Source organism: Equus asinus, chromosome 14 (genome assembly GCF_041296235.1).
Source record: "Equus asinus isolate D_3611 breed Donkey chromosome 14, EquAss-T2T_v2, whole genome shotgun sequence".
Classification (NCBI taxonomy): Eukaryota; Metazoa; Chordata; class Mammalia; order Perissodactyla; family Equidae; genus Equus; species Equus asinus.
This window is the reverse complement of record NC_091803.1, coordinates 40,076,699-40,100,497: the sequence shown is the minus strand read 5'-3', so window position 1 is coordinate 40,100,497 and position 23,799 is coordinate 40,076,699. Positions and strand designations below refer to the sequence as shown.

Here is a 23,799-nt window from a genome sequence, read left to right as displayed (position 1 = left end):
AATTTTGTTACTAATTCCCTGAAGTTTAACCATCCTTGCATTCCTCCATGAGCTCTCCTAGACTCTTGTTTATCATCCTTATAAAGCAGTACATGGCAATTTACACTTATCTCAAGCCAGAGCAGGTTATAGGGTTTGGTTTTTTTTTTTTTTTGAAGGGGTGAGAAAATTATTTGTTTGAGTACTAAGAATTGGGAAGCTTTGAATTACAATGGCAACAAAAGATTTGTACGCACGATATGAAAATGTTAGATCTCACTGCCTTTTTTCTTCCAATTTTTAGGTTTCTGTCTCTTCATTCAATTTGGATAACTAATGTGTTTCCAGTACATTCATTCCAGCTAGATTTTTGAGTATGTTGGTATGAAGTTGAACATTATTCCCTTTGATCTTTTTCTTAAACTTGGCTATCTTTGCTATCTTGGTTATTAAATGGTAAATGCACGTCTTGGTTTTCTTTCCAGAGGTTTATAGATCTATCATCTTTTTCAAGAACCAGCTTCTGGTTTCACCTGTTACTTGTAGGGTCTGTTCCCTAATTTGTGATTTTTAGTTTTCTTCTTTTAAAGCCTTTCCTGCATTTTATTAATTCTTTTCCCAATTTCTTAGGTTGAATGTATATATAATTTCAGCTTTTGTTCAAAAAAGGATTGCAAGTTTACTTAGAAAAATGAACCTAGAACTTTAAAGGAACAATATAGTTTAGAATTGAAGATTTTGTTAATTAGGACATATGTTTATATTTAAATATATATGCTGTATATGACCAAGGGACAAAGAGCTAACATCTCTGAAGTACAAAGAACTTCTACGAATTAAGGACAGAAGTCCAACAGCCTAGAGAAAAACAGTCAAGGGATAAGAACAGGAGATGCAGCTCTGCAGAAACCCAGACCGTGAGCTAATACACAAAAGCTAACGGAAGTATTAGGAATATCAGCTCAGCTAACAAGAATATCTTTGAAAGCATTTTTAAGTGACTTCCAAACACCACACAAAAGCGAGCTACTAATTTTATAAAAGAAATGGTAGTTTCTCTCACCTGGTCCAATGGGCAGCTTTTTAGTAAAAAAAAAAAAAAATCAGAAATAATTTCCCCAAAACAGCCAGAGACACTTCAAGCCGAAAGGTCCTTAGCTAAAAAGAGAACCAACCTTCGCTCTGTGTTTTTCATATGAATGACCCTTGATTGGCTAATTGAAATGACATGGGGTCTCAAAGGGAGCAATTTTCACACGTGAGGTTAGTTTTTTTACTTTAATTAATCCAATAATGCAAATGCATTGATTCTATAGATTTGGAAGAAATTCCTAACAAGAGGCTGGGGCAAACGCACATAGTGGTTCACTTGAATGTCTTATGAAAAAAATGGTAATAAAAAGAGGAAATAAAAGATCTATTTTACCCTGGTTGTCTTTTAGTTGACTGTTTCATTTGGCTTCACCTGCAAAGGATTTGGTAAAGATATTACCTTTTTTTTTTTTTTTGCTCGGTGAGGAAGATTGGCCCTGAGCTAACATCTGTTGCCAATCTTCCTCTTTTTTTTGTTTCTCCCCAAAGCCCCAGTACGTGGTTGTATATCCTACCTGTAGGTGATTCTAGCTCTTCTATGTTGGACGCTCTACAGCATCGCCTGATGAGTGGTGCTAGGTCCGTGACCAGGATCCAAACTGGCAAACCCTGGGCTGCCAAAGCACAGCACGTGACCTTTACCACTCAGCCACAGGGCCAGCCCCAAGATATTACTTCTAAGTAGAGGCAACTTCTAGCTACCATGTACTTGATACCAGTGTTTGTCAACGTGCCCTGAGCATAAGAATCACCTGGCCTCTTGTTAAAAAACACAGATTCCTAGGTCCCACCAAGTATAATTCCAATTAAGCAGGTCTGCAGCGTGCACTATTCAGAAGCTGGCACTATTCAGAAGACCCCACCCACAAGGATTTCTTAACAATTTCTCTGTGGTCTTAATGACAGACATTTGAGGGAGGAAAGTGAAGGAGTGCTGGCATTTGTCCATTGCAAAATAATTTCACTAAAGAAATCTTGGAAAATATAGACTAGAAGAAAAAAAAATACTTATGCATAGGAAAAAGTATTGTAAGAAAATATATCAAAATATGAAAATGTTAACTGTGCTTATGTTTGGGAGGTGGGACTATGGATATCATTCACAGACTTTCAGACTAAAGAGTGCAGAGCACATGAAAAATATTTCGTGGCAGTCTTCCCATTTCAGAAATGGAAAAAACAAGCACAAAAGTTTATTTATGGTGGTTTCAAAAGAGAATACCTGAAAAGAATGGGAAGGCAAGCCACAGGCTGGGAGAAAATATTTGCAAAAGACACATCTGATAAACCACTGCTATCCAAAGTATACAAAGAATTCTGAAAAGTCAGTAATAAGGAAACAAACAACCTGACTAAAAAATGAGCCAAAGATCTTAACAGACACCTCACCAAAGAAGATACCTCAATAACAAATAAGTATATTCCCCATCACATGTCATCAGGGAAAAGCAAGTTAAAACGACAATGAGATCCCACTACATACCTGTCAGAATGGCCAACGTCTGGACCACTGACAACACCACGTGCTCCTGAGGACGTGGAGCGACAGGAACTCTCATCTGTTGCCGGTGGGAATGCAAAACAGTGTAGCCACTTTCAAAGACAGTTTGGCAGCTTCTTACAAAACTAAACATACTTTTATCATATGATCCAGCAATTGTACTCCTTGGTATTTCTCTAAAGGAGTCAAAAACTTGTGTCTACACAAAAGCCTGCACACAGATGTTTATCACAGCTTTATCCATAATTGCCAAAGACTTGGAAGTGACCAAGATGTCCTTCAGCCAGTGAATGGAGGCATAAGCTGTGGTTCATCCAGACAACAGATATTACTCAGCACTAAAAGGAAATGAGCTATCAAGCCATGAAAAGACATGGAGGAAACTTAAATGCTTGTTACTAAGTGGAAGAAGCCAGTCTGAAAAGGCTCCGTACTGTATGAGTTCCGACTATATAACATTCTGGAAAAGGCAAAACTACGGAGACAGTAAGAAGACGAGTGGCTGCCAGGGGTTGGGCGGAGGCAGAGATAAATAGGCAGAGTGTAGAAGACTTTTTAGGGCAGTGAAATTACTCTCTGTATGATACTATCATGGTGGATACATGTCGTGATACACTTGTCCAAACCCATAGAATATATGGTTTTTGTGTCTGGCTCCTTTTTCCTTACTATAGTGTTTCAAGGTTTATCCATGTTGCAGCATGTATCAGTAGGTCATTCCGTTTTTTTTTTTTTTTTTGAGGAAGATTAGCCCTGAGCTAACATCTGCACCTATCTTCCTTTACTTTATATGTGGGACGCCACCTCAGCATGGCTTGGTAAGTGGTGCATAGGTCCACACCAGGGATCTGAACGAGCAAACCCCAGGCTGCTAAAGCAGAGCACACAAACTTAACCGCTGTGCCACCAGGCTGGCCCCAGTCATTCCTTTTGTTTTTTCTTTTGGTGAGGAAGATTGGCCCTGAGTTAGTATCTGTGCCAGTCTTCCTCTATTTCACACATGGGTTGCTGCCACAGCATGGCTTGATGAGCAGTGTGTAGGTCTGTGCCTGGGATCCAAACCCACGAACCCCGGGCTGCTGAAGGGCATCATGCGAACCCAAGCACTACACCACCAGGCAGGCCCCAAGTCATTCCTTTTTATGGCTGAATAATATTCCATTGAACTGATATCTGTATCACGTGTTCTTTATCCATTCCCCAGTGGATGGACTTTGGGTTGTTTTCAATTCTTGTCTATTATGTACAACGCTACTCTAAATATTCACGTACAAGTCTTTTTGTGCACATATGTTCCTAATTCTCTAGGGTATACACCCATGAATAGATACAGTAACTCCACGCTAAACTCTTTCAGGAAGCGCCAGACTGTTTTCCAAAGCAGCTGCACCATTTTATATCCCCACCCGCAAGGTAACAAATGTTCCAATTTCTCCACACCCATCTCGTTATTGTCTGTCCTCTGGCTTATAGCCATCCTAGCGGTGTGAAGCAGGATCTCACCGTGGTTCATCCATATCTTCCTGACGAGTAATGATGCTGATCATCCTTTCGTTTGCTTGTTGGCCATTCGCAGAGCTTCCTCGGGCAGGTGTCCATTCAGAGCCTTGGCTCATTTAAAAAATTGGATTTTCTTTTTATTATTGAGTTGTAAGTGTTCTTTGTATATTTTAAATACAACACTCTTATGAAGTCATGATTTGCACTATTTCCGTCTGTAGTCTTTTCACTTTTTTGATGGTGTCCTTTAAAGCACAGAAATTTTAAATTTAGATGAAGTCCAATGTTTGAATTTTTCTTTTGTCACTTCTGTTTGAGGCGTCATAGCTAAGAAACTATTGTTTTATCCAAGGTCCTGAAGATTTACTCCTGTTTCCTTCTAACAGTTTAAGCTCTTCTATTTAGGCCTATGATCATTTTGAATTTTTGTGTATATGGTGTTTGTTAAGGGTCCAACTTCATTCTTTGGTGTATGGCTAACAGACACCCCAGTGCCGTTCCTGGAAGGACTTTTTCTCATTGAATTGTCTCGCCACCCTCTTCGAAAATCAGTTCAGCATAAATATAAGGGCGTACTTCTGGACTCTCTATTCTATTCCACTGGTCTGTCGTTCTTTTTCTAGTTCCTTCCCATAATCCCCATCAGCACTTCCCTCCAGAAACACACATTCTAAGTTTACACCAGTTATTGACAGACATTAAGAGAAGTTCCCCAGCCTCCGGGTCCACCTCCTTGCAGCCAAAATGCTGCCCCAAAGCAGAATTCTGAGGATGCCACTCACTGGACTCGGACTGTCTTTAAGTTCCAAACCGTTAGTCTGGGGCCGGCCCTGTGGCCCAGTGGTTAAGTTCGTGTGCTCCGCTTTGGCGGCCCAGGGTTTCGCCGGTTCGGATCCTGGGCACGGACTTGGCACTGCTCATCAGGCCATGCTGAAGTGGCGTCCCACATGCCACAACTAGAAGGACCCACAACTGAAAATAGAAAACTATGTACTGGGGTGATTTGAGGAGAAAAAGCAGAAAAAAGAAAAAAAAAGATTGGCAACAGTTGTTAGCTCAAGTGCCAATCTTTAAAAAAAAAAAACCTGTTAGCCTGCCAAGCCCAGTACTGTACTCGGCAGTTTGTAGGTTAAATGGTTAAAGGATGCGTGGATACGTGGATGCCCAAGTGAATGAAAACTGATGTTAACCTGGTGGCTCACTGGCTGAGTTCAATGAAGTTTCTGAGACTGTGTCATCAGATTTTGTGGGAAACCTATAATGAAAAGTTGTGTCAAATTCACATTATCAGCCAATGTCTTTTGGAAAGCTAACAGACATTTTTCAGGTAAGTCAAAATTATACATGTGCCCTGGTTATTTCCTGGAACTTCAAGTATAGGAAACTCCCTGAGTTAAGCAAATGGAACTCGTTAATCCTTTTAAGACAATGTTGAACCAAGACACAGAATCTGGAGTTAAATATAAACACCCAAATAATTTGCCATTTTCTCTCCCAGGACCATTACACGGCAATGATCACTATAATCAAAATTTTATTTGCAGTCTTTCATCACATGCATTAATTCCTTTAAGACCCAAGGGTTAATGAGGGCTTCTTATGGTTCATGGTGCTAATTGGAAATCTTGGTGGTGTGACTATTAACACACTAATTGTAGGCAGGAAAAACAGTAGCAACTTAAGAAAAAAAATGTAGGTAGTGCAGAACCTTCAAATATTTAATTAAATGACCAAAAAAAAAAACTTCTTTGCTATTTAAACCCTTGAACACCCATGAACTGAAAGCAGACAAAGGGTTTTTAGTCTGGGGATAAGGGTACGACAGCAATTTCTTTGCATCTTCATTTAAATATTTCTCAAGGAGGCTATGAAATACAACGTGACCTTTATTAAACACTGAACTGTCAAATACATTCAAGGCATTTAAAGACATTAAAATTTTCATGCTCATTACAGTTCCTAAAAAACAAATTAACTAAAATTCAAACATTTCTTCAAAACAAAAACGTCACAGACTTCTCCCACCAGACCTGGTTTTCTCCAGTAAATCTCGATAGTACGGAGGATGGATCCAGAAGCCCAGCTCTGACTTCCAACGAAACATCAGCCGCGTTCTAGACCTCTTCACCCACAAGTGTCATCTACTGCAGATTCCCAGTGCCCCTCCGGGCCCTGGGTGGACCACTACTGGCTCACAGCCCTTCTGCCACCACTCAGCTGTCCCCTATACTCGTTAGCCTTGGAAATCTAGCACCATGATTTGGACTTTTTCGTTGCGATTCATAAGTATCACCAATTCCTCAAGTGTGGCCTTCCATTGTCAAAAAACTACCATTCTTCTCAAGAAACTTAAACCTTTATGCAAAGTAGAGAACACTGAGAATTAGAGCGAAGCGAGCTACACATAGAACAGGAAGGTAGACATCCGCACCGTATGCAACAGCTCAAAGAATCACTTGGCGTTGCAAAATCTTTATCTGGCTAGAGGGCGGGATTAAAAAGCCATTCGGTCCCCAGGAACTCGTCGTGTTGAGAACAGAGCACATGACTCTGTACAGGAGTTGGCCCCACGCAAGACAGGAGACGTGAATCTTCACCTTGGAACAAAGTGAAGCAAGTCTCTCAGCCCACCTTCCCGTGGAACCTGGTTTTTATGGAAAACAAGTCAATTAAGCCTAAAAAGACAGTGGAATTGCAAATTATTTTGCACTTGAGAGGCTTTCATGATATAACAGTTAACATTAGTTTGTGCTGCTAAAAAGCAAAAGCTGTCTCAATGCCGAAGTGACCCCAGGACTTGCTGGAGAACCACCTCAATCTTTTATTCCTGTCGTCACGATGCTTCTGGACCACGTGATCTCTGCAAGCATGCCTCACTTTGGCCTTTCCTGTATTACAGAGACTCCGTCACTTCCTGCTAGAGATGTGTACCCCAACTCAGATCCAGTGAAAAGCCAAGGATCTGGGAAATCATTTACTGCCTCAGAAATATCTGACAATCACCCAAAGTTTAACGGTCTGCCCTCCGAGCTCTCCTTCCTAGAGGAAAGCTGTATGGGGTGAGGAGGGAGCTGGAAGGTGGAAGCCTTCGGGAAGATAATGCTTACTTGCCCCTAGCACGCAGGGTTCTTTGCGGCGCCTCTATGGGAACAACTCCATGGGAATCCCCTCAACAAACGTGTGCTAACTCAGTGACTGACAACCTTGGCCGACCACCACCTGGGCCCTGGAATCAATTATTTTGATTTTGATTCCAGGGTCTTTTCCAAGACCCACCGAGATACACCATCTCAGCAGGAATGCCAAGAAGCCCAAGTTTCTCCTAAGTTCCACGGCTGATTCACATGCAGCGGGCCCATCAGTGGCCTGCAGACCAGCTCTGGAAGCGTCTGCACAAACTCCTGTAATGGAGTCTGTGAATACATGGCATAAAGCAGGGGAGGAAAAGGGCCACATCACAGGCATTGGAGTAAAACCAACGAGACATGGAATGCCTATAGCACACTGAGAGCAAAGGTTACACTTTAATAATAAAAACACCACCACAGAGAAGCACGGTATTTTCCCGCTATTACATTAGCAGATACACAGAAGAGCAATAAAAAAAAGTGGATTGACTTCAAGCGACTGTTTCTGACGCCCATGAACATAGACCAGAATTACTTGTGGGGGTTTTCAAAATCTTTAAGTCTAGGCCTCGCTCTTGGAGAAGGCTGCAACGGGGGCCAACAGCTCTTCGGGATCTCTGAGGCTTCCTTCCGGGTGAGTCACTGATTTCGGTCGACTGGGGCACCCTGGGTTTTTTTGGGCAACTGTTTGGGGGTGTGGGAAGCTTTTCTGACAGATTTACCAGCAGTCGTGAAGAACTTGGCCTCTGGCTTTTTGGGAGTCTGCCTTGGGTCTTTCTTCCCCAGTGAGGAGTTCCTTTCTTTCTCCAGCTCTTCTTTGACTCTTGGCTTCTTCCCTGGGCCTTTACCTGGGGTCTCGGGCTCTGCAGCTTTTGGGGGCTCCGAAGCTGGGACGGCCTTTCTCTTCTTCCCACGAGGTGTTTTGGGGCCAGGACTCTGTTTTGGAGACTTCTTTCCTGTGGCATGCTTTTGTATCTAAGAAAGAGAGGAAAGTTAAATCCGGGGGAAAAAAACCCAATTGACAATGTGATTCTAAGAGTTACTGTTTTTATTATTAACACCCAACAGGTACACCGCAGCATGATGAAATGAGGAATGACTTTTCTTTTTGTCTCGCAGACATTCTGAAAGGCAGCTGTATTCCATTATCAATGACTGTAGAAAGGACTCTGGGGGTCTCCCTGGTCCCAAAGGAAAACCATCTTTCCCCTTGGCCGAGGGTAGGGACTCCCGGAAGTGCCCCTGGGAGCAGAGCAGGGGGACCTATGAGCTAATCCTGATTCTTCTTCCCTTGCACACAGCTTAGGGCAGGGGGTTCCCAAACTGTGGACGTAAACCTCATTTCCCAAAGTCAGATTCAGAGGTCTCCGAGGGACTGTTACAGGCCAGGAATCGTGGATTTTCCAAGTGCCCAGATGACTGCTGCTGACCCAACCTCCTAGCAGGGGACTCTGTCACATGCAGATGTAGCTCATATAGACCGAAACAACCAACCAAACAACACTCTGTTTTTGAGTAAATACAAATCAACAGATTATGGAAAATTTGAAAAACATCAAAAACATAAAACTCCCTAATAACTCTATCACAGAGCAAACTATTATTTACAACCTTCCCCCATGAGTATGCATGTATTTTAAAGCCAAGCATTATGCCCTTTTCCCAAATATTTCTTCTATATTTCCTAAGCACTATAAACTCTTACTAAACGTTAGCTCAAATACCTTTACAAACACTACTGCGAGGGCACATGACATTTTCTCGTTTTTGCCTCTAGGGTGAATGAAGATGAAACTTCAGTATATTACTACCCTGATCATGTTTCCCACTTGGGTTCAAGGACATGAACGCCTCGACAGCTCGTGACACACCCCCCCAGTCAGCTATGCTCTCCAATCTTCAATTTCCAACATATGATAGCCAGTCCCTTTAGAAGAAATTATAACAGCTTACTTTTTCTAAAAACAATTATACTTGCTTACAGTTAATATACGGATCATTTCTGTTAATTTCAAGTATATTAAAAAACTCAACACCAGCCCTGGTGGCCTAGGGGTTAAGTTCGGCGTGCTCTGCTTTGGTGGCCCAGGATGGGTTCCTGAGCACGGATGTACCTACACTGCTTGTCTCTCAGTGGCCATGCTGTGGCAGCAACCCACATACAAGAGGAGGAAGATTGGCAGCAGATGTTAGCTTAGGGCCAATCTTCCTCAGCGAAAAAAAAACCCCCCAAAACAACTCAGTAGCACTTTGGGGGCACTTTCACTAGCAGATGAAAATTTTACTACCATTGGAGATTTTAAGGCTCACTGTTAGGACAAAACACAAGAATAGGTTAAGTGCTGTAACAGCCTTGGGACACCTGGCGCAGGCTGTGCCCTGAGCTACGATGAGTCTCCTCTGCACCCCTGTGAGGGCCGCCTGTTAGTCTCTTAGGGACCTACTCCCCACTTATTTTCAAGAGGTCTGCACCAACAGCTGGATGGATACTATACGAATGAGTAAAAACATCAAAGAATCAAAAAATAAAAACTCAGTTCTTTGAAATGATCCCCTCTGAAACCCATGAAGTCAGATCTCTGTTGAGGACCCTGGGGGGCGGGTGTCCGAAGCGTTCAGATGCCGGCTCCAGTCGCCAGCTATGTTTCCCACGACTAACTCTGCGCTGATCCAGGACTCACCTCACCTCCAGAAACCGAACCACTGTCCAAGGGTCCGCCCAGGCCTGCTTCCTCACACCACGGGCAACGTTTCTCACAATTATTAACACGTCAAGTCTCCCTGGATTCCAAGGTACATAAAAGGATGTGTTTACTACACATCACTCCAATATTTAAAAGAAGGGTAAAGTGAGTCATGGAAACTATCTCCAGGGTTCTCGGGACTTTTCATCTATGACTTCAAAATGTGTGGTTGAAGAGGTTTCACCTGAAACAGATTTCTACAAACGATGGCCCCCACCTGTGTAACACTCCGACCTCCTTCACTCAGCAGTGCTCAGCTGACCCCGAGGGCCGCGGACTCAATCGTCACGACCATTAAACGTTAATACAGATACCTCCACGTTTTCTTTCGCGGGAGTTTTCCCCAGTGGTACCAGCACTGGAATTTCATCTTCAGACTCGTCCTGCACTTTAACTTGGGCTCTTCCTCCGCTGGCCTCTGTCTTCTCATGCTCTGGGGTCTCCGCCTTCTGGAGTGCAGGACCCTTCGCTGGAACACCAGTGGCAGGGGCCGCCTGCTCTGTAGCTGGGACGGCTTTAGCCTTCTTCTCAGCCCATCTCATGGGCCCCTTGTTTCTTTTCTTCGCCGTTTGTTTGTCAAAATATTCTCTTCTTTTTTGTTTTTTCTTTGCTTCCTACCAAAAAAGCCCAGCATAATTTTAGTAGGAGATCCTTTTGTTGGTAAATAGATGGCACAGACTTAGCACCTGCAGTTCTGGGGGTTCATGAGCTCCCTGAAGGGGCCTTGACCTGAACGAGCTCCGAGCAAACAAACCCCACTACCAGCATTTGAACCCCAACTCCCCTGTGCCTGTGAGTCATGGCCAAACACGTACTTTATGCGCTCAATTACGTGTCACTGTGCAGAATCCAGGCATCTAAGGACGCAGTGAGTCTCACTTATAGGTGAGTTAAGAATGATCCTGAACTGTACAGTATGTGACGTGGATTACAGCTCAATAAAGCTGTTACACTCTCCCGTCTCACCCCCAAACCTGACTTTTTCCCTGCCTCAGGTTGTGGTTGGAGTTAAAACTGTACAAAGTTTACGCAGCTAGAGGCCCAGCATCCTCACCAGAGTCCTGTGAAACAGCATCTACAACAGGGCCCCAATTCCATTTTAGCAACTCCAAAATCCTCGCAAGGTCCTCCACCAAATCAGCTGACAAATGGCAAAAAACTCCGACTTCCTGCTTCCAATAACAGCAGTCTGTCTTATGTTGGGTCAGCCTCCCAAAGAAAACAAGTAAGAAAGTGGGATAAAACAGTAAAAAAGCAATTTTTTTTCCATAAAAGCACTGATGAGTTGAACAAACTATAAGAAATTCAAATCAAAGACCCAGTGGGGTAGGTGAGCCAGAAGCCATTTTTGCCCCGAGCGTGTGTGCTGATCCCTAACTTCTGTTCCAACAGCTACGTGGTACTGGGGGCGGGAGAACGGCGAGAAATCAAACCCAGTGGCCACAGCCCACACCAGGCAGGGATTCCAAGAGGAACCCCTCCCACCCCCCCCTCAGTAAGCTGGACCTCCAGAGAGTCACACCCGCAGGGGCAAGACAACAGGAGGGGGGCTGTGAGGGTACTGCCAAGGCTGGCTCTGAGTCATGCAGGGGAACTCAAAGCCTTGAACGTGCTCTCAGGTGGTCCCAGGCAGAGCGGCCCAGGGGGCCTGGCCAACGTAGATGTGAATCCTCCAGAGAAAGGGTCTTCATCTGACACCTCAAATTATTTCTACAAATAATTTTCCAAGTGCAATGACCATGACACAAAGATTACCAAGGACCTAAGGAAGCTGCAGGCAGAGCCAACCACCAAGGCTTCTCCTACGTGAGTTATCAGACAGACATCCAACAACGATGCTCAACACATTCCAAGAAATCAGAAAAACTGGGAGACTATTTACAGACAACGGGAAACCAAAAAAAGTAAAGCCAACCTGAAAAAGGACAAAGCAGGGAACTTCTAGAATTAAAAAATAAAGAATAAATTTGAAAACTCAGTGGACACGATTAACATGGCTGAAGAAAGAATTAGGAAGCTAGCAGACCGGTCCGACCAATAGCAAAAAATGTGATTTTCTCGCCTTCTGGCTTCTTCTGCAACAGCACCAGCAGCCCTGAAACCTCAAACCAAAACCAAGAGGTCTCTGTTAGCCTAACACAGCCTTAAGTTTGGCCCGTAAGTAACAAAGTACTTAATAAACTAGATTGTGGTTTTCCTCTCTTAGCTCCTCTTGCCACTGCACAGCCCTCTCCAAAACCTAATTAGCCCTTTTAGGAGAAATTAAAAAGTAAGTATGCACTTATCTCTAAATACCAGACATCAACATCTTAGCGTACTTGACTCGCTCCAACACTACTAGTCTCATGTGTAAAGCGGGAACAGTGACCAGAGGCACAGCGCTGGGAAAACACTGAAAGGCAGGCAGGAGGGCACCACTTCCCTCTTCTTGGGGCCGTTTCTATCCTCCATTAAGCCTGTCCAGTATTTAAAATCCTACTAACTTTTTTCTTCTGACTAGGAGTGCACACGCCTTTGGCTTCATCTTGACTGCTGACAAATGAAGAGAAGATGGGAAGGGCGACCGATTTCTCAGTTTTCACGTACAAGAGTTTCACACTCTCCCACTTCTGAAACATAGAAAAGAGCAACATCAACTCCACGTTTCACTTCTTTTAAATGAACGATGAGTTGATGCGTCTGCAGGACTGTACCTCTGGCAATTTCTGTGAAAGCCGTTTCGTGACAGCAACAATGTTTTCCACGATGTGCTGAACCTGCATTCCAGTGTGACCGATGCGGATAGTACTGAAATTGAATCAAATATTAGAGAAAAAGACTGAAAAATCATGTTTTCAAAATAAAGCACAGGCAGGTATGTGAAAAACGTAAATGCACAATCTTAAAAATTTTTTTAAAGGTAGAAACCTTAAAATCTTTAGGTTCTAAATATATTTTAAAGGAAGGTTATCATCTTTTGTGTTCTAAAAACACTCTCTCCTGCAATGTGTCACGCAAGCTGGTGATCGAGAAGGTGCCACCTAATGCGCGAGGCTGGGAGGGTCAGTGGGCAGGGCCAGGAGCTCTACCCTCAGTCTAGAAACCACAGGGCAGGGAGTCGGCCCTCAGCTTCTCTGAGGGCAGTTACCCCAGGAGTGGCTGTTCTGAAAGAACTACCCCCGGAAGGTCCCCCTGCCATCTTCACAGTTCCACTGCTCTGAGCCAGCTGCCACCTCTAAAGCAGTTCTCATCGCTCGTGTAATAGCGTCTTCCGGCCAAGAGCAAGACTGCCCCTTCAGCTGAAGCAGAGTGCAGACATAAGCCAAGGGGGAAGCCCAGAAGTGCCCACAGCTCAGCCACGGGGTCCGTCTGTCCCTGCCGGCCCCCAACCTCCCCACCCTGGGAACCAAACGGCAGGCTCACTGTTGGCTGGGCATCTATAGAATGAGGATGACAGAGGCTGGTGCTCCTACCTCCCTCCAGCCAAAGACGGGGGCTGTGCCCACTGTGTGCCCCCTGCCACCTACCTGCAAGCGCACCCTTGGCTTCCCAGTGGAAAGACAGCAAGAACTGGGGCCAGGGAGGGAGAGGAGGAGGAGGATAGAAAACCACCGTGGTGGGAAAGGGTGGGAAAGGAGATGAAGGAATGGTATAGGTTTTGTATTGCTTTTTATCCGTTGTCCACAATTTTCCTTAAACTGTGGGTTTGGGCTTGGAAAAAGCCCAGGGGCGGGAGACTGCTACTCCTTTATCTGCCTTCATGGTGCTGCCCCCTCCTCCCGGCTACTCACTGATCCCATGAGCCAAGACTTTGATGTCAGCCTATAACCAAAGAGTGGGGGGTCCAGGTCTCACCGCCCACTCTTCTCAGCTGCTTAATTATACCCAACGCGGGGTCTTCCCACCTGCAGGCAGAAGGCAACACCAGAACCCACCTGTCCTGCCCAGCCATCCCCTGCTCTGGCCTACCTGAAGACACTCTGCTGAGGGCTGGCCTCCCTGGCGAGCAGAGCCAAAACATCTTGCTAGTCCTGTTTTATGGTGTGCGTGACTACTGGGAACACATGGGCTCCAGGGGTTTCTATGAGAGGTTTCTAAGGGCTGTACCCTAGAGCTCTGCCCTATTGGCAGCTGTCCATCCCAGTCACCAGATCAAGTATTTTACAACATGATTTTGAATATGTTTACAACTACCCCTCTCCCCTCTACACTGCCATGTGCTCACACTTCACCCGCCTCTCAGCCTAATAAACAAGGCTGGGCTGCACTCTCTGTTCCCTGGAAGCTGGGAAGCAACTGCTGCCCCCAAAAGTCTTATCTGGTATCTAAGGCCAGGGGTGCGGCTCCACTCGCTCAGTATCCTGGGTGAGATGCAATCAATGCGACAATGCAAAGAGCCAGACAGGCCGATGAGACAGGATGGACGCAGAATTCCTTAACAAGAGGTAAACCACGCCCGAGGCAGCGGTCTTCACAGGAAAGGATGATACAAGGTCAGTCAACACGAAAGCCCAGAACTGCCAATGTTCTCTAAGCCCTTCCTACTCTTCTCGCTTTCCCTACTATCTAGAGGCGCCCTGTCCATTAGCCACTAGCCACAGGGGCCTATTTATATTTACATTAATTAAAATCAAATAAAATTAGAAATTCAGCTTCTCAGCCACTGGACCCACGTTTCAAATGCTCAACAGCCACTTATGGCAAACAACTCCCGTCTGAAACAGAGCAGATACAGAGCATTCCCACCACTGCGGCACGTTCTATGGGACAGCACTGTTCTGGAGAACTAGATCCCTCTAAAGAACGGATTACAGTTTTAACAGAAGGATCTAGTTTTATTAGCCCCATCTTGTGAAAAAGACTTCATGCAATCACTATGAAACACAAGATCAGGGGCCGGCCCCGTGGCCGAGTGGTTAAGTTCACGCACTCCACTTCGGCGGCCCAAGGTTTCCCTGGTCCGAATCCTGGGCCCGGACATGGCACCGCTCATCAAGCCATGCTGAGGTGGCGTCCCACACGCCACAACTAGAAGGACCCACAACTAAAAATATGCCACTATGTACCAGGGGGCTTTAGGGAGAAAAAGGAAAAATAAAATCTTAAAAAAAAAAAAGAAACACAAGATTAAACACAGGTGCACATTAATGCATTTTCCCTACCTGCAAGAACCACTCTTGGAGATGTTTAGGACAGTGCCACCTATAGACGCGTTGATCTCTCTGGATAAATTCTTGGCCAGAAGATTCACAGGGATTGGAACTCTGTAACAACACACAGGCACTTAGGGCACAAGGCACGTACACCGGTAAGTGTCGTGCTGCTGAAGGCCAGTCGCTTCCCTGAAACTCACTTCTTCCTGTTATAGAAATGTCTCCCTAGGTGGGAGGGCAGCAGCCGCCTGATTCGCGCGTCAGTGAGGAACAGGTCGAAGCTTCCCAGGAGGCGCAGCTTGGCTTCGTAGGCTTTATATTCCTTTTTTAAAGTCCGGAGGGGGATAATCTAGAAAACATAAGAAAGAGTAAACGCACAAAAAGCTAAGAACCTGAACAAGAGAGAGAAGAAGAGATACTTGGGCAACAATTTGTGTTCGGACTTTAACATGTCCTTGAGCCATGTTGAGTATCCACGGTGTGCCAGGGACTAGGCTAAACGCTGGGGGACAGAGCCAACAGGTGGGGAGTTCAGCTAAAGAAACTACCCCAACAACTACAGAACAGGGCGAGAAGTGGAGTCAGAGGCAAACACAGGAGCTCCGGATACAGAGGAACGACCGGATGGAGGAAGCTTCCATCAAATCTTCAAGATACAAAAGTTACGGACACACACATTGATCCTTTAGGTCAACAAACCTTGAGGGCTCATCCATCACGGGGAAGATGAAATATGCCCTGCCTAAAGCCAATGAGAACTAAATTAAACAGAGAAAATTAAATTCCCGAGAGAAAAATACTCAGTAATATAGGAATGTATTACTTATCACGTCAACTGAATCCAGTCTTTTAATTGTCTCAAAAGTATTAACCTGTTTCCTACCTGAGAAATGGTTTTAATTCCATGCTTGTTCAAAAGCTTTTTATAAAAATTTTCTGTCTTTTCAGGAGTTACATTGGGTTCGTCCTTGGTAAATAAACAGATGTCTGCTAAATCTGATCGAATACCATGGGGCAAGGCCCTGCAAAACACATGAGAAGCAGCCAAGGATTAAGGCGATGTAACGGTCAAAATGAATATTTATATTCAGAAGACACAAAAAGACAGAAAACAATAAACTCACTATTATTTCAATAAACTTCATTTGCGCTGTTTAAGCAAATACTCTACCGGGAACATTTAAAAATATATCTACTTTTCGATGGCACAGAGAAGAGATTTAAGATTCAAGTAAATCACCGAAAATATCCAAATCACCAAAATATCCACAGACCAAAACATCAATTATTTGGGATATAAGAAGAGTCAAAATATAATCAAAGACACCCAAAATAGTGCGTATGTAATTATTATTATTTTATACATTGCTACATACGCATGCATACTATAATGCGCTAGAATAATCTAGCTCCGTCAGGGCAGTTCCGATTCAGAACTGTACCTGGCAGAAAACTGAGCTCCATCAACAACATAACTCTCTAGAGCTGAAACAGAAAACATGGAGCAAACCAGAAGGACCGACCAGCAAACATGCGCTGATTATTGTTGAGTCTTAAAAAAAGGTTTAACTCATTTCCTAGGCCCACACATTCTGAGGAAACACTTTCTTAGTTTAAGGAGAGTGAGCAACATACAGCAGCGTGACTTGCCAGATGAGAAGGTTTAAGCGCTGCGAAGATGCCAAGTGGAAGAAATCACCAAGAGGAGGGCAGTTGGGAAAACATCCTGGAGAAAGTGAGAGGGCTTTCCAGAAGGGAGAAACTGGGTGCATAATGGTGTGGAATATACGGTGTATGCGGGATACATTAAAGCAGTGATGAAGGCAATCTGGCTGGGGCAGCTTTGCAAAGATTGGTTAAGAGAGAGTCGGAGGGTCCAAAGGGTCTTTCCAACTTGTAACATTCTGCCCCCCTTGCCCTTTTATGGGGGAAAAGAACAGAAACAGCTATCCCACACACTGCTTTCTCTAACAGAGCTGGCTTTTTGACACTTAGGAAACGAAGGACTCCACAGAGAAGCAGGATTGCCAGATAGAATACAGGACGCCTAGGTAAATCTGAATCTTTTTTTTTTTGTATAACCATGTCTCAAATATTACATGGGACCTACTTATACTAAAAAATTACTCTTATTTCTATTCGCTAAACTGGCAACTCTACAAAGACGGCATTTCTAACCTAAGGCTCCTAACAGTAAGAATGTGTAATTGCCACAAGTTTCTTTTCCACAAGGAGTTCACGGCCAAGTTTTCAACAATCTCTGTATAAAGGAGCAAGCCTGGGGCCTCAGGAATTTTAGCTTGGAAATAGCTTGACTTGGAAAGATAACAGATTCTAGGAAAACATACAAGCTGTTCAATTTATTCTACCTGTGTTCTCTCAAAAACCAGCCTTGGTTGCAAAAGAACTGCTTAGGTTAGTTGTCCACCAACCCCTCAGAAAACTCGTGAAAATTTCTAGAAAATTTAAGCATGCCTGAATTCCTATGGTTTTTAACGGCACAATTATTTATTTCAGCTCAGATTTTTATTTTGAGTTTGCAAAGTTCCCATCAGAAACTAAGTTGTAACTGTTAAAGTTATAAAGAACGGCCAAGCAGATAAGATCAGCAAATGCAGAAAATCAGAACTTACAATTTGACCCTGAGTTCTTTACTTGGAATCTTCCATAACACCACCATTAAAAAGAAATTTTCATTTTCATTCAAAAGCAATCCATTCGTGTTTTTCCTGGACCTGGAATGTGCCAACAGAGCGTCCACTGCCTTTTTAATCTGCAAGGTGGAGATACACAAACGAATTAAATGTCCATCTAATTTAGCATGTGCCCCCTCCCTATACCTTTTTCTTTTTCTGCTCAAAGTCCATTCTAATAGGCAACCTCCACAATCGTATCTATTAGGATCGCGCAAACTGCGCTCAAAGGAATGTAAGATCCATCAGAGACCGCCTTCGTACCCGCTTCTAGCACTCGAATACAGCAAAGCGTCTCTTTTACATAAAACGCTGCGAGATGGAACACGCTCCCTCTGCCCTCAATGATGAAGGCAGCGATCCCAGTAAAAGCGCCATACACGCTGCCACTAGCATTCACCGCGCACCTACTATGTGCCGGCCCCTGGCCACAGCGCGTTGCATGCATTACCTCCCCCGATCCTGGAAAGCGGAGGGTAGCGGAGCCCCCTTTAAATACCAGGCTGGGGAAATTAAGCGACTTGGCTCAAACCAAACGGTGAGGAAGCAGGGCTGGGTGGATCTCACCCCAGAACCCCAAGTTCGACCTGCAATCCGATTCAAGAGGCCCAGGCCGCAGGGCTGCGGGAAGCGGGCGCCCACCGCGCGTCTAAACGGGCGGGCAGGCGGAGCGCACGGCCGACCGCGGCCTCCCCCGGGGGCGCGGAGCCCACACCGCGCCTCACAAGGCCACGGCCTCCCCGCTTCCGAACCGCCCTCCCCAGGGGCCACTCACCTGCTCTGTGTCCAGCTGCTCCAGGGCGGCCGGGGTCGCTGGAGTCGTGGCTGAGGCCGCGGTTGAGGCGGACGGCTGGGTCGCAGCCGAGGCGTCCATGTCGCTCCCACCTCGTGCAGACGCACGAACGGAAGCTCGGAGCTGGCTCCTCGTGCGCACGCGCGAGCTCGGGCGCGTATCCGGAAGTCAGGGGGCGGGGACAGGACGCTTTGCGTCACTTCCGGGAACGCGGGGTCATCCCAGGGCGCCGCGCCGTAGGGGTTTGGCGGGCGCGCGGGAATAGGTTTGTCGCTGTCCCTGCGTCTGAGTATGTATCCGGAGGCAGCGTCTCTCCTTCCCTGCGGCTCCCAGTGTTCGCGGGGCGCGGGGAGCAGCCTGACGACCCCTTGCTCTCGCTCTTCCACGAAGGAAATCGAGCAAGCGCCCGGAGGCGGGAGAGGACTTTGGGCAGGCCGCGGGGGGCGTGGGGCGAGCGGGGTCCCGGCCGCAGCGCCCGCCCTCCGGCCCCAGCCACAGCCTCCTCGGACGCCAGGGTGACGGGGACCTGCCCCCGCTAGCGAGGATTCCGTGGAATCATGCGCGGGACCCACCAGACACGTCGTTAAGCGCTGTGGGGCCCGAACGGTGACCCGGAGCCAGTCCCGGGAGCCTGGGGTCCTACAGAGGCGGGAGGTAAGAGCTCGGACACAGGCGTGCAGGCCGGGTGCCGACAGGCTGGGAAGCCGCCCTCCCCGCGTCCCCAGGGGTGGCCGCTGTTCCCTCTTTCTCCTGCAACCTTCCGGGGATGTTATGCACATGTTTAGCTATGGAAAATTTTGAGAGATTGAAGAATGGGAGTAGGAGGCTTTTCAGGTCCGTTGTTTGCAAAAAAATGCCCTTTTCATAGTTGCCAAAGCTGGAGGAAGGGGCGTGCTGCTGCTGCTCTCTAATGACTTCGTCTTTAAGCGACTTGGAGAAGAAATGTTCCTAAATCTGTGGCAGCTACTCCCACTTGTCTATTCTAGAATCTAGTGTAAGATGGAATTAGTTTTTGCACGGTATTACGAATTGTGACGTTAGGATTCATGTATCAGTGTTTTCCAGTATTCTGAAGAGTATGAGGGCTGTCAGGGGTCGTGTCACCTGAATGAAGGTTTGAGAACCAGACTTCCAGGCCCAGGAGGGGCATGAATCCAGGTGAAAGAGCACCATGGTGTTTGGAAGTAGTAAGTGGCTGGAGCAGGGATGTGCGAGGGGAGGGCTGGGAGATGAGGCTAGAATGGTAGATTCAGGAAGGAATTCATTGTCAAGCTGAGAGTTCATGCTTCCTTTGGAGAAATCAGACAGATACAAGGGTTTTGAAGTGCTGGTAGGGAAGATGAGGAGGTGGTGAGGAATTATGCTTTAGGAAAGTTCATAATCTGGCTGTGGTATTGTGTTGGTTTAAAAAAATGTGTCAGCCCCACAAATTCTTTGATGCTTAAGTTACGGAGCTTCCTCCCCCTCCCCGTGAGCGTGGCCTGGACTTAGTGACTTGCTTCTATCAGATGGAAGATAGCGGAAGTGATAAGATGTCACTTCTGAGATTAGGTTATAAAGAGACTATAGTTTCCACCTTGACTGTTCTTTTTCCCTCCATCTCTCCCTCCCTCCCTCTTTCCTTTGCTTGCTCTGGGCGAAGCTAGCTATCATGTCCTGAGGCCACTCAGGCGGCCTGCCAGCCACCACATGAGTGAGCTTGGAAGTGGTCCCCGCTCCCCAACCCCTGTTGAACCTTGAGATGACTGCAAACTCTTGAAGGACCCAGAGCCAGAACCATGTAGCTGTGCTGCTTCCAGATTCCTGACTGACAAAAACTGAGAGATAATAAATGTTTGTTATTTTAAGCCATCAATTTGGGGTGATTTGTTCAGCATCCGTAGGTAACTAATAGAAATTTGTAGACCTCCCCTCTTCAGACCCGTCGACTGTGTTGACACAAGTGCTGTTAGGACCTCACACCCAACACGTCCCGCCATGAACTCATCCTCTTCCCTCAAGCCTCCTCCTCCTTGTTTTCTGTCTCAGTCGTTGGCACCAACTGCCTAGTTGCCGAAGCCCGAATATGGGAGTCATCCTTAACTCTTCTCCTCATCCTTCAAATATAGTCAATAACAAAGTCTTGTTATTTATTGCTCTGACATCTCTCTTGTATTTATCCAGTTCTTTTTATCCCTTCCACCTCGTAGTGCAGGCCATCATTTTTTCCCTACCCTACTGCAGCAGCCTCCTAAGTTGTCTTCCTTCCTCTGGGTTGGCGTCTTGTAGTCAGTTCTCTGCCCTGCAGCTGGAGTGATCTTTGCCAAGTGCAGATCTGACCATATCACACCTGGTCGTGCTTAACCACCTTCATTTTGTTATTGCTGTCGTTAGGATGAGGTACACATTCCTTGATTTGCCTTCTGTATATCCGAGTTTGCATCTGTTGTCTGGTGTCCTATCTGGTTTAGCATTTGTCTTGGGAAAAAAGTGTCCCGGTGTGAAAAACAAATTATATGATCGTCCTCAGCACGTCAGGCACTCTTCATGTGGTGCCTCCCTGCCTTCATACAGTGCCACTCACCCCTTCGGTCTTTAGATCCTGGTTTCAGCTCTGCAGTTTCCCCTCGTTTTCACACCTTCCAGCATACTGTGACTTCTTCCTGGAACTCTGCCGCCTTCATGGTTGTTCTACCATAACCGGCTCTCCCGTTTGAGGATGAGCTCTGAGAGGGCAGAAGACAGCCAGTTAGTGGTAGGAGAATTATAACTGCTGTCTTCCCATTGTATCCTTAGCACCTAGCCCATATAGGACATTAGTAGTATTTCCTTAAAGAACAAAGAGTGCATTGGAATGGCCTGAGACAGGGCTTAGGTTGACAAGCGTAGGAAATTAGTGTGGTTTTCTAGGTATTGAGGTCTGATATTAGGGTGATAGCAGCGAGGACAAAGTGTAAGATTTGACAGAAAATTGGATATACAAGGAGGGAAATTCAGATTACTCCCAAGTTGTGAATAACTGGGCAAATGGGTGGTGGTGTTAATAGAACCTGGGAAGGCAGGAGGAGCAGTAGATTTGGGAGGAATAATACGAGATTCTTTTTCAGTATTTGAGTCTGACGCTTAGGGCTACGTCTAAGTGGATCTGGGACATGGAAGAGAAGGTTCCTGAACTAAAGGTAATTTGGAAGTCGTGAGGTGATGGTTAAAGCTGTAGAAACAGATGAGATGGCAAAAAGAAGTACAGAGGAAGAGTGGGCTGTGGGGAAACCCTCAGTTAGGGCACAGGAGGAAAAAGAGCCAGTGAAAGAGAAATAGTTGAGGATGCAAAAGAAAATCACAAGAGTGCTTTGTTCCCCCTTGAGGAGTGGAGATATGAAGCTGTGTTCACACCAAATGCTGAAGAAGTTGGGGAGAATACATGATAAAAGGCCATTTTCTTGGGCAATTAGGTCATGGTGACCTTCTGGAAAGCAATTTCAGTGAAAGGATTATGAGGAATGTGAGTGAATGAAGAAAAAGAGAACACTGGTATTTTTTATTTTACCATTAAGGCCAATGAAATAAATGAAAATATTTTTGCATTCAAGGGAATTTATTATATTACCAGTTCTTTTTATGATCAAGAATAACATATATAATAGCACTTACTCATCTCTCTATATGGCATTTATTGAATTACTCGTTAGCGTTTTTGGTTTCCCCGCTCATTGAACCTCTGTGGCCTCAGCTTACTCACTTTCAGTCCATAACACCCAGCTCAGGCGTAGATGCCTACCAGCAGTGAGTTACAGCTTAGCAGGGCAGAACAAGGCATAGGAGGCAGGACTGACAAAAGCTGTGTACTCAGATGCCTTAAAAACCGAAAGGACAGCCACAGTAGGAGGAGTTCTCTAAAATTGGCGCTTTACCCTGCTGTGATAATGACAGCTCATTCCTGCCTTTCCTCTCCTAGAGTGAGTTCTCTGAGGACCAGGACTGGGGCTTAGTTACGTGGCACACACCCGGCCTGCCTTCTTCCGGCTTTACTCCTGACTCTCTTATTCAGAGATCTGCGTGCCCTCTTTTTATAGTAAATGTAGATTATGTGACAGACTTTAAATTCACTTCAACATTTGAGTGCCCAGGTCTCATTGAATACTGTGAATCCTATTAAGTTGCTTCTCTGAAGGTACTGAGATGTTTCTCTTTGAACTTCTTGAATATTTTTATTAGTTGCAAAATGTGCCTGTTTAAAATGGCATTAACTATATGCAAAGTAGTATATAATTTTATTAAGGATTTAATAATCATAATGCAATTACTTGCAAAGAATGTATGAACATGTTGCTGGATGGTATAAAGATAAAGTTTAAGAAACTAGACTTACTAATGGAGTTCAAATTCTAGTTACTTCAAAATAAATATTTGCTAGAATCAACTAGTAAATCTGGAAAACTATTAGAAATCGTTTTTAGAAAGCTCTACCAATTTAGAATAGTTACAAATGGCAAAGCAACAACAAAAAAAGCCACATAGTCAATTATCCGTGCTGGATTATGTAAAAGCAATTTAAAAAATCTTGTGTTAGTGTCCTCAAGATTCTCGTCCTGGTACTGAAATCTGCTAGGGAGCATTAACCCAGACATAATGGAATTAAGAGGTGAGACAATATTGCTCAAATAGAGAATGTGACATTGTAAGGACGGTATGAAGAACGTGGTCTTTTTGGTCAGAAGGATCTGAGTCTGAATCCCAATTCCATGATTTACTAGTTAGTTATTAGCTTTGGACAAATTAGCGAATCTCCCAAACCTGAATTTCTTTATCTGTAAAATGAAGCTAGTTCCCATGGGAATCGTTAAGAGAATTAAATGAGGTAACCTGTATCTCCATCGTGCCTGGCCCATACACGCCAGCACAAGGTTAGCCCTCTGCTGAGAATAATGTGGCCGTGATTAAATGGACTGGAGCATGAGACGCGCCTCTTAGCGGCTGAAGCAGGGAAGGAGGCAGTGCACCTGCACTCACGCAGCGAAGAAATGGCTGATAGTCAATAAATTGGTCTGAGCTCCTGATTTTTAAAGGAAAAATTTTGGAAGGGCCCAAGGCAAGAGAAGCAAGAGAACAGTGAGATCACCAGAAAGGAGAGAAGAAAATACAGGAGTTTTCAGTAGAGAAACTTTCTCAGCCCGTTTGCTGTTTCGCTTTAACTCTGTACCTGTCAGCTGTGTGGGTACACGGCACATGATGTTGCTCAGTTCACAGTGCACAGCAAC

General features: G+C 45.2%; 1 protein-coding gene across 1 annotated transcript; it reads right to left on the bottom strand.

Moving 5' to 3' along the window:
* Positions 1 to 5,938: 5,938 nt before the first annotated feature.
* Positions 5,939 to 18,715, bottom strand: RSL1D1 (ribosomal L1 domain containing 1). The gene is given in 10 exon segments (XM_014864624.3): positions 5,939 to 7,883; positions 7,885 to 8,175; positions 10,259 to 10,558; positions 12,428 to 12,553; positions 12,638 to 12,731; positions 15,086 to 15,187; positions 15,277 to 15,425; positions 15,960 to 16,098; positions 17,710 to 17,849; positions 18,545 to 18,715. Coding segments are annotated over 10 exon segments (1,632 nt in total). The 5' UTR covers positions 18,644 to 18,715; the 3' UTR covers positions 5,939 to 7,691.
* Between the last annotated feature and the right edge of the window lie 5,084 nt (positions 18,716 to 23,799).